An 11,587-nucleotide genomic window follows, 5' to 3' on the forward strand; every position below is an offset into this window, starting at 1 on the left:
TGCTTTCATCTGAAAAAAGTACTTTGGACCATTGAGCAACAATCCAGCGCTGCTTCTCTGTAGCCCAGGTCAGACACTTCTGCCGCTGTTTCAGGTTCAAAAGTGGCTTGACCTGGGGAATGTGGCACCTGTAGCCCATTTCCAGCACACGCCTGTGCACGGTGGCTCTGGATGCTTCTACTCCAGACTCAGTCCACTGTTTCTGCAGGTCCTTCAATGTCTAGATTCGGCCGTTCTCCACCATCTTTCTTAGGGTGCGGTCACCTCTTCTAGTTGTGCGTTTCCTGCCACATTTTTTCCTTCCCACTGAGGTGCCTTGATAGAGCACGCTGGGAACAGCCTATTCGCTCATCACTCAGAAATTTCTTTCTGTGTCTTAGCCTCTTGCTTGAGGGTGTCAATGATGGCCTTCTGGACAGCAGTCAGGTCGGCAGTCTTGCCCATAATTGCGGTTTTGAGCAATGAACCAGGCTGAGAGTTTTTAAAAGCCTCAGGAATCTTTTGCAGGGGTTTTGAGTTAATACGTTGATTCAGATGATTAGGTTAGTACCTTCTTTAGAGCTTTTCATGATATGCCAATTTTTTGAGATAGGGATTTTCTGTTTTTCTTGACTTTTTTGCCAAAATCATATTAAAACAATAAAAGGCTTGAACTACTTCAGTTGTGTGTAATGAATCTAAAAGACTATATGAAAATGAGAGAAAATATATGGGTTTAAAATGTTTTATTAAAATGTATAATCAAGCTAAAATATATAATGCACGAATGTATAATCATGTTAAAGTGAACTGATTTTAACACTGTGCCTTGCGTCTGCAAGGAATTTGCTTTCCTGGGAAGGGAGTGTCAGCAAGGCATCTGGCCAATGCCTAATTTAAGGGGGAAACTGGGGTCTGTTGCTCTCCAAGGCCGAGTTGCATACCTTGATAGATAAGGGTTTTCGAGCTGATTTGTTTCCCAGGAAACCGTGTTTGATTTAAGGAACCAATCACTAAACGCCATGTACTCACTTTCTGCATATTCATGTGACCATGTATTATTAAGTGATATTGTCAATAAAAGGGGTGCACAATGAAAAAAACAGATACTCAAGGAATTCCTGACTTGAGTGTGAGCTTTTTCTCCTTGCAACTGTTCTTAGAATAGAATACTGGTTGTTTCATTTCCTGACAGAAAGTCTAATGTTTATCAGTACATTACAGAAAATAATTAACATTATCACAATATGCAATTTTTTTTAGAAGGACCAGTATATGCATTGCATATCACATACTATAATGGACACCAGGTTTTTTATGACCAAAAATAGCCACTTGTCACATAAAGGGTTAATATAAAATATAATTACATACAGTTAAAATTAATGAAAACATATAAATAATTAAAATAAAAAATAATTTCTAAGGAAATTGTTTTATAAAAAATGAAAACGTTTTATTTTTAAATTAAAACATTGATCTGATTTCTTGGTTTGAGTGTCGTTTGTAGTAACATGTCAAATTTACTGTGTATTGAATCTCAAAACAGTTCATTTTTAAAAGCAGATCTCGTTCGTTTGTCACCAATCGCTGCAATTCTATTGCTGTCAACACTTGAACATTTAAGCAGTCACAAGAGCAGGAAGGTATTTTGATGTGTTTACGTTTTATAAATGGTAATATGACAGTTATTGTGTGTTCAATGTAAAAAGAATGTTTTACAGCAATTTTGGTTCATTTATCATTGTCAGTAACAGCCAACGAGTTAATTGTGATTAGAAACTATTCTCGATAGCCTTGTAAGTTTCATACCACACAAATCAATACTAATAAAGCTAGAATAGCCGGGGGGATACATACAATACACTTACAGACTTTAGCGAGTAACAGATTTTATTGTTTGTGTTTTGTTAAATTATACACACTTGTTGTCCTTTTGCTTCAGTGCTTGTCCTCACTGGGTGCCCCTCAACATGAGATAAAAACGGCAAACCATTGCAGTTGCCTCCCAACTGGTCAGCACGTTTCACAAATACTTGTCCTAGAAGAACCAATTGAAATATTGAAACCTAGTAAGGATGCAAGTAAGGATGTAATTAGTGAGCGCGACGCAGACGTAATTGACTTTCACTTGAATGAGCCTCCGAGCAATTCATTGGTATGAGGATTACAGCAAAAGTACAGCTTGACATGTCATGTTACCACCGCCACAAGGAAACGAGCATCCACAAGTTTGCCATGAACGAAAAACCGGAGCAAGGACGACAAGTCAAAGAGAAAAATGGCCATGTTAGCCCAGCCATGTGACAACGTTAAAACGCCAGGCAGTGACATGAAATCTGTGGTTCAGCTCCAGTAGCTCGTCTTCCTACCGATGTCGTCAGAGCGCGGCGCAGAGTTCACCTGCCCACCGGGGGCAGCGGAGGGGCCCCTCGCACGACTGACACGCACAAAAACACACACAAAAGAGTTAGTTGGCGCTGTGCCTTATTGCTTGGGTTGTCCTCACCTGAGTAAGCTTTGCTTGGGTAGATCTTGGCGAAGTGGCGATACTCGTCCGGAGGAGGAAAGTCGTCCAGTGGATGGAACAAATATTTCGACTCAAAGTCGTCTGCAGCAAAACAAACAAAGCACATTCACGTCAAGGTGTCCAACTACGGTAATTGTCAGACTATAAGCCGCTACTTTAAACCCTGCAGTTTATAGTCCAGTGGGGCATATATACAGTGTATCACAAAAGTGAGTACACCCTTCACATTTCTGCACATATTGAAGTATACAGTGGAGAGAACAAGTATTTGATACACAGTCAATGGGAAAACCCTTTGGCAGTGTATCAAATACTTGTTCTCCCCACTGTACCTTTTCATGGGACAACACTGACAAAATGACACTTTGACAGAATGAAAAGTAGTCTGTGTGCAGCTGATATAACAGAGTTTATTTATTTTCCCCTCAAAATAACTCGAAAATATAGCCATTAATATCTAAACTCCTGGCAACAAAAGTGAGTACACCCCTTAGAAACTACGTACATCCTAAATGTCCAAATTAAGTACTGCTTGTCATTTTCCCTCCAAAATGTCATGTGACTCGTTTCTCATCTTCAGAAGAGGCTTCCTCCTGGGGTGACAGCCATGCACACCAATTTGATGTAGAGTACGGCTTATGGTCTGAGCACTAACAGGCTGACCCCCCACCTCTTCAATCTCTGCAGCAATGCTGACAGCACTCCTGTAATGAGTCACATGACATTTTGGAGGGAAAATGACAAGCAGTACTCAATTTGGACATTTAGGGATGTACGTAGTTTTTAAGGGGTGTAACTAATTGTGTTGCCAGGGGTTTAGATATTAATGGCTATATTTTGAGTTATTTTCAGGGTCAAATAAATTAACTCTATTAAATAGGCTGCACACAGACTACATTTCATTGTGTCAAAGTGTCATTTTGTCAGTGTTGTCTCATGAAAAGATATACTTAAATGTCTGCAGAAATGCAAGTGATGGACTCACTTTTGTGATACACTGTATGAACTTTTACAGGCCAATGAGCTGTATGCCATTGGTAGGTTTATCAAAAGTATCGATACTCATTTATTTGTTTTTGTATGACCACAAGTCACCAGAAATTTGGTTTCATGGGGTAAATTAGATTCTGCACTACAAGTGATAATAATGAAGGATATTTTTGCATTTTTCTTGTTAACTCATTAGCTGCCATTGATGGTGCTGGACGTCCAATCCATTTAAAATCACTGTGAATTCAAATTGGTAGGACATCGACCCGTGATGAACTAATTGGTGGGAGGGTGCATCTTGGGGGGGGGGGCGCGACTCACCGCACAAGCACGGAATGCCGGAGGAGAGGTGTCCGTGGCGGAGAGGAGGGGGTGGCGGGGGAGGAGGTTTACCCCTGGTGGGGGGGTCAGAGGAGAGAGAGGGGCTAGCTGCCGTCCTGTACGGAGGAGGGGGCGGAGCATCACGGGTGGCTGCAGGGATACTGGAAGGTCACATAAAGGTCAGATGATGAAGATTATTTAATGCGTCTCACCTGTAGGAGGCGTCGGCCTGTGTGCAGGGGAGGCGGGAGGAGGGGGTGGGGCGGGGCCTCTCGTGGGGGTGTGCCCTCCAGGTGAGGGGGCGGTCCTTTTGCCGCTAAGGGACGCCTGACGCTGCGGTGGCTCTGTTTCCCCGCTGTGGGTGGGAGGAGCCAGATAAGAGGGCGGGGCCTTGATGGGAGGAGACGTTGGGAGATGCTTGTCCCGGTCGTAGGTGGAGGGTGGAGAGGGGGCGTGGCCACGGCGACTTTGAGGAGGTGGAGCAGAGCCTACGGAAGAGGGCGGGACTGGACATTGCGCGTTGTCACGATGATGGCTTGGCGGGGGGCGGGGCGACGACGAGCCGGTCGTGCAATCATCTGCGTGTGAGATAGGAAGTACAGGAAGGGAAGTCACTGACAAAACAGTAAGTCATTAGAGAGAAAGGAATTCCTTGAGAAACAGTCATTGAAGAGACCGGAAGAACAAAACAAGAATTTGCTAACCAGACAGGAGGTGACTAGTAATAAATCAGTTTTCTTACTTTTGTGTGGTGCCCCCTGGTGGAGGTACTGGTACAGACGAAAGTAAGGGTGGTCTGCACCTCGGCTTGCTTCCGAGAGGAGAGCAGGGCCACCTTCAACCTCTTGCGGGCTCTGCCGATTGGGCTTCGAGGATGCGGGCTCATGTTATCGCCATTGTCATCATTATGTTTGAGTATTGGTGTGTAATTTGCGTGTGTACCTGATTGAGAGTGGATGGTGGGAGGGGCATCCTGCTGCTGTCACTCACCTGAGGAAGAGGGCCTATTATTTGATTTTCAAAATAAAACACCAGTACAACCAGACTGAGCCAATAAAAACAATCGAGTTCATCATTCAGGGCCCATTGTTGTTCTTATGACAAGCACACACAGACGCAGACAACAGATACGCACACAAAACTGCCTGAACATGATCAAGCCTGTATACGCAGTTTTAAAAAAAAATGTCCTTTTCTCTTAAGTGGTCCGCTACACCATTAAGCAGCATCCTAAACACAAAACGTGGTTTATTGTGATGCCAGCTGTCAATAAAGACTGGGTGAGTTAGCGCGACTCGTTAAAATAGCTGTGCTGGACATCTTTAGCACAGGAAGCTAGGCGGCTAGGAAGCTAGCTCACTCGCGAGCATGCGTGTGCACGCGGGCCCCACCTTGTCCACGCTGACGTGCACGCGCGCAGGCAGGTGCGCTCTGCCCCTCTGACCCACCTGTGCGCGAGTCCGAGGCCCGTGTGCGCATGCTCGGCCTTGACGCTAGCCTCCTTCGTTGGGTTCCACAGCGTCTTTGTCGGATCCCAGCATGCACCGCGTCAACTACGTCATATCTAACGCAGTCTCTCCATACATCGAGAGGAGACATCAGTGATTTTTATTGCATTCTGCAACAAATTCAAGCATTATATATTTGGACAATCAAACATTCATTTTTCAGGAAAAAGGCAATAATCTCTACTAATGCGTGGTATGAATGTAATATGTTTATTATGTGATGACTTGTAATGTAAATATATATGACGGAAAACAGCCAAGACTGAAATAACAATTCCTGCTCTTGCACTCCTCTTTAAAAAAAACTGCAGTTTTTTAAGCCATAACAACTGTTGTGATTGATAGAACATTATGTCTATGTGCTGCCATAGCAGATTTATGGCACATTTAAGCCCCCGAACTATTTTTAATTTGTCCGTTTTACCTTGGAAAACCCCGTTTACAGACGTCGCGCAACCGCTTTTGTTTCAACCCAGCCATGAAACGAAGGTAATTAATTATATTTATGATTCAAAATGTCTGTCATTTTTAGGTTAGAATCATTAATTGATGTCTAATATTTCATTCAAAAAAACGACTTTAAAAGATTATTCACTCGCATATTTTAAACTTTTAAACAAATTACGTCACAATGAAAAATGGCGTCTGTAAGAAAGTCCCGGATATCTACCTCATAACCATCGCTTAATTGTATTTTTTTTTTGTTTTGTTACTGTCGCATTTTCTCCAATATGTTAGATGATAAATAATTGATCCAAACAAAGAAAAACTGAAAAAAACGTTTAAAAGGGTCAGTGGCGCCACCAGGGGGTGACCAGGGGTGGCCACGGCCACCCCTATAGACCCTACCCACGTGACGTCACAACTCCGCTCTCCTGAATGGTACCGCCCACTTGTCCGTCAAAACATAGTGTTAACCTGTTACGGCTACGTACATTTCTCCTATTTACGGCGTGCTTTTCTGCTCCTTAACATTAATAATCAAAATGGTGAAGGCGTGTGTGGCTGTTGGTTGCACTAACAGAGAAGATGGAAGGAGAGACTTGAAGTTTTACCGTATTCCGAGGGATCCAAAGAGGAGAGCGAACTGGACGGCTGCAATTCGACGTGAAAACTGGGCACCAAAAAATCACCACAGACTATGTAGTAGTCATTTTATATCCGGTAAGATGCATTTTTTAATATATACTTAGAGGGTTTTGGGCTGACAAATAACCACAATTAAGATCATTGCGAGGCTAATCGCCGACAACATACGACGTGGTACGACATAGTTTCAAATTCAAGATGTTTGTGACTTCCCTTTCTTCCACCATCGTTATTTTTTGAATAATATTTAGCTGCTACCAAGTGAAAGAAACTGGCCTCGTCTACGGGGCTGACAAATAACCACAATAGGGAATGGGACGTACTACGTCATTGTTTGGACCCGCCTCCATGCTGGCAATATAATTCACTTCCGGGCCGGCAGAGTCAATGCGGATTGTAACGTGTGGTAGTGCTAAGCTAACTCTTTCGGTGTTTTAGAAAGAAAATATGGGTGCTTATTGTTGCGTTACCGGGTGCAACAGCGTCTCCTACGACAAAAAAAGGGGTTAGGAAAAATGGACTCACTTTTCACCGTTTTCCTGCATGGAGGACCAAATATCAGATCACGAAGGTACGACGGATGGCTGGATTGCAGCGGTTCGTCGGAAAAGCATTTCTTATGATCATATTTCTGCTGGAATGAGAGTGTATTCCCCTCATCTCTACTCTTGTAAGTTGAACGATTTATCCACTTTTGGTTTCAATACGTTTTTGTTTTTTTACACCGTTGTGTAAATCTGCCTCGGTAGCAATGCTAACCTACTCCTCCTCATCACCTACCTGTTGTGTTACTAGGAAAACCTGCATATGAAATGCTGACAACACATCCCGATTGGTCACCATATCTCTTCTTGGGTTATTCTGAGGTCAAGCGCACCACATCGGAGCGTTGAGAGGTTGGAAAGGCGAAGAGTGCACGCTGAAACTTCAGTTTGCTCTGCTCTTACAAACACGATCCCAAGTGTTATGAAAAGTCAATAAAATATGAATACCAAAACATGACTTGAACAACTTCTTGACAAACTGTAACTGCTTGTTGTTTACTTCAGGTCTTCATAATAAACAGGTATAATAATTACAAAGTCAGGTGACCTAATTTTGTTATTCTATTTGGAATATGCATTGACAATTTTTGGACAGTGTTGTAGACAAGAACTGGGACTGATAAGTTGCAATAGATTTATTTCAAGTAATGCAATTTCTCCAATACGATATTTGAATTGACAGTTTAAAATCTTTAAATTAGTGCAAACAAGGCCCACCCTCTGACGGTGGCAGCAAATATTATATAATTATAAGTAATACACAAATACAAGATCACAATAAACGTGTCTTTGTCAAAGCAGTTTAAAACACTATTTACTGGCCTTGGGTAAATTGCCAGACAGGATAAATATGTGCTTTAAAGTTCTTGCATTTCCATTTTAAGTATTGCAAGTACTAGTCTCCAACACAGTATTTGAACTGACAGTTTAAAATCATTTTAGTACAAAATGGCCCACACTCTGGCAGGGGGCAGCAAATATTATAATACATAATACATTATAAAAAGCTATATACTATATAAATACAAGATCACAACAAAACCTGTATTTTTCAAAGCAGTTAAAAAACATCCAGTGGCCTTAGGTAAATAAAGGTGTATAAATATGTACTTTACAGTTCTTGCATTTCTATTTTAGGTATTGCAACTTTTCCAACACTATTTGAATTGACAGTCTGAAGTCTACATAAGTGCAAATAAGAATATTATAATTTAAAAATAATAATAGAATATATAAATTCAACATTACAATGAAAGGTGTCTTTGTCAAAGTGGTTAAAAAAAAAAAAAAAAAAAAAAACGTCACTGGCCATAGTTAAATAGCCAGGCAAAATAAATATGTGCATTAAAGTTCTTGCATTTTCACAAGTTAAAAGCCCGCAGTTCATCGACGAGAAGGGCAGACCCAGATGGCGTCTGCTGCAGGGGCTTGTTTGAGTCCGACACAGGACAAATGGAACCACTCCATTGAACAAATTTTCTTTGTCAAATGATCCAAGAAGAGAGATGGTGACCAATCGGGATGTGTTGTCAGCAGGTTTACCTAGGAACACAACAGGTAGGGGAGTCGTAGTAGGCGAGCATTGCTACCGAGGCAGATTTACACAACGGTGTAAAAAAACAAAAACGTATTGAAACCAAAAGTGGATAAATCGTTCAACTTACAAGAGTAGAGATGACAGGAACACACTCTCATTCCAGCAGAAATATGATCATAAGAAATGCTTTTCCGACGAACCGCTGCAATCCAGCCATCCGTCGTACCTTCGTGATCTGATATTTGGTCCTCCATGCAGGAAAACGGTGAAAAGTGAGTCCATTTTTCCTCACCCCTTTTTTTGTCGTAGGAGACGCTGTTGCACCCGGTAACGCAACAATAAAGCACCCATATTTTCTTTCTAAAACACCGAAAGAGTTAGCTTAGCACTATCACACGTTACAATCCGCATTGACTCTGCCGGCCCGGAAGTGAATTATATTGCCAGCATGGAGGCGGGTCCAAACAATGACGTAGTACGTCCCATTCCCTATTAAGATCATTGCGAGGCTAATCGCCGACAACATACGACGTAGTACGACATAGTTTCAAATTCAAGATGTTTGTGACTTCCCTTTCTTCCACCATCGTTATTTTTTGAATAATATTTAGCTGGTACCAAGTGAAAGAAACTGGCCTCGTCTACGGGGCTGACAAATAACCACAATTAAGATCATTGCTAAGTTCATCGCCGACAACATACACGTATGTATGTAGTGAGAGTGCTATCGCTAAACCATATAAACATTAAAAGCCTTAACTCCATTGACAAACGACATGAAATACATTAGACTTGACAGTGGATGTTAGCAATAACAAAAGATTTTGAATTGAAAATTTCGTAACTCACCTTTCCAAGCACAAGATAGATTCCTGCCGAATTTTCGTGGACGAGGACCTGTTTCACCCAAACAGCAACGAAGTATTTATAAGCCTCCAAGCTCTTGAAGTTTTTCAAATTTTCGTGAGAATAGGCTGATTTTGTGTGGACAAGATAATTGTAAATATCAGCGTAGCAGATGTCAGGCAGACAGGGCAAAGACAGTGGGTCGAAAAACATCGATTTGGGCATCAAATATGGATCTGGCGACTGTATAGAACGAAGCTTTTCCACATAAGCAGAATTTTGGTGTGCCACCCCAAGATTTTAAGTGGCCCCATCGGGCCACCCCTATGAAAAATTTCTGGAGGCGCCACTGAAAAGGGTAAATATATGAAAAAGAAAATCTCGACCACTCCTTGATGTCTGTAATTTCTGCATCGCGACCCTTGTTATATGACCATGTTTCACCCATAAAATCCTCAAAAATTCCAGCTGTGGCCATTCACAGCTGTGTCTTGACATTCAGTGATACATGCTACATGGAGTTTTTGGATCGAAACAAGGTAAGTAAGCCATAATATCTCGTTAAAGTCATGGCGTCTTTAATTCTGCTCTCGCGTGCTCTCACCTCGAGTTAGGGTTTTGCTGTTTAAAAAAATTTTTTTTTTCAAAAATGTCCTCCTGTTCAAATTTTTTCTTCCCCCAGAAAATGGAGATTTTAAGCTTTCCAATGATGTATCACACATGTATATCGGACAATTTTGAAATTTGGCCAAATTGGGGGTCTCAGAGCGGAACTTCAAGTCACCTGAGTGTTTTCCGCCATATACATTTTTCTTTCTCTTTCTTTTTTTATTATGCTATCTGTTTTTATTTATTTTCTGTTCCCTAATTCTCCTAGAGTTATGGTTTTATTTTGTGTGTATAAATATGACCATTTTCTCCAAAATGATTGAATAAATAGTCTTGTATTCCACTTTTTCCAAACAATTGTTTTCTTTTGAGGATTCGCAGTCAAATCTAAACCTATTTTTTGATGTCCTATTATATTTTCAACTTTCTCCAAAATTGCATGACACATTGAGTGAGCATCATCAATGAATGTTTTTAATATACATTTTCTTTTACTAACTACCACAACACATACTCTGGGAAAACTATACATATACCAGGGCAGTATATGAGTTACCGGTACTGTTGGGCCACAATGTGTCACTACACTAGAGGCAAGAATGAATCACAAAATCTGACCTGACCTGAAATGAAAAACATAAATATATTTTTTTAAAATCAGGATTTTGTTGGACCCTCTATATCCTCCTTGGGCCAAGGGTAGTCAGCCCCCTCCCTCGACATACACACACACTCGCACGCAACGATTGCCCAATCTAAATCACTCCTTTTTAAACAACAAACAACACAAAAAAATAATAAACACAAATAATTTGACCCCATTTATCTGCAGCATCCATAATTTAGTAATTGTGCCTACATATAAGCAAAATTCTGGGAACAGATGACTAAATTATACCCGCAGTTTTGTAATCTTTACCCACAAGTGACTAAAATGGAGGTGCAGATTACATATGGCGCAAAACACTCAGGTGGCTTGAAGTTCCGCTCTGAGACAACCAATTTGGCGAAATTTTAAAATTGTCCGATATGCACGTGTGATACGTCATTGGAAAGCTTAAAATCTGAATTTTCTGGCGGAAGAAAAATTTTGAACAGGAGGGCACTTTAAAAAAAAACAACAATTTTTAAACAGCAAAACCCTAACTGGAAGTGAGAGCACGCGAGAGCAGAATTAAAGACACCACGATTTTAACGAGATATTATCGCGTACTTACTTCTTTTCGATCCAAAAACTCCATATAGCATGTATCACTTGAGTTTCAAGACACAGCTGTGAATGGCCACAGCCGGATTTTTTGAGGATTTTATGAGTGAAACACGATAATATAACAAGGGTCGCGATGCAGAAATCGCAGACATCAAGGACTGGTCGAGATTTTCATTTTCATATATTTACCCTTTTCAACGTTTTTTTTTTTTTTTTTTTTTGGACCGATTATTTATCATCTAAAATATTGGGGAAAATGTGACAGTAACAAAAAAATACAATTAAGCGATAGTTATGAGGTAGATATCTGTAACTTTATTACAGACGCCAATTTTTTCATTGTGACGTAATTTGTTTAAAAGTTTAGAATATGCGAGTGATTAATTTTTTAAAGTCGTTTTTTTTTTTTTTTTAACTAGATAT

The 11,587-nt window shown here is 40.8% G+C and overlaps 1 protein-coding gene across 3 annotated transcripts; it reads right to left on the bottom strand.

Annotated features, from left to right (window-relative positions):
- Nucleotides 1-754: 754 nt before the first annotated feature.
- On the bottom strand, nucleotides 755-5,418 carry LOC130904747 (WAS/WASL-interacting protein family member 2-like). 3 transcript variants are annotated; one of them, XM_057817715.1, is made up of 7 exons: nucleotides 5,212-5,414; nucleotides 4,763-4,810; nucleotides 4,563-4,686; nucleotides 4,033-4,398; nucleotides 3,821-3,970; nucleotides 2,489-2,590; nucleotides 755-2,419 (listed from the first exon to the last, which is right to left on the bottom strand). In XM_057817715.1, exons 2-7 carry the CDS (start codon nucleotides 4,790-4,792, stop codon nucleotides 2,379-2,381), a joined length of 813 nt encoding a protein of 270 aa, XP_057673698.1. In that variant the 5' UTR covers nucleotides 4,793-4,810; nucleotides 5,212-5,414; the 3' UTR covers nucleotides 755-2,378. The 3 variants fall into 3 exon arrangements, with proteins under 3 accessions (XP_057673698.1, XP_057673699.1, XP_057673697.1); XM_057817714.1 differs by having other exon boundaries at nucleotides 756-2,419; nucleotides 5,269-5,418; XM_057817716.1 differs by lacking the exon at nucleotides 3,821-3,970 and having other exon boundaries at nucleotides 5,269-5,418.
- Between the last annotated feature and the right edge of the window lie 6,169 nt (nucleotides 5,419-11,587).

This window comes from Corythoichthys intestinalis, chromosome 16, assembly GCF_030265065.1.
Source record: "Corythoichthys intestinalis isolate RoL2023-P3 chromosome 16, ASM3026506v1, whole genome shotgun sequence".
NCBI classification, from domain to species: Eukaryota; Metazoa; Chordata; class Actinopteri; order Syngnathiformes; family Syngnathidae; genus Corythoichthys; species Corythoichthys intestinalis.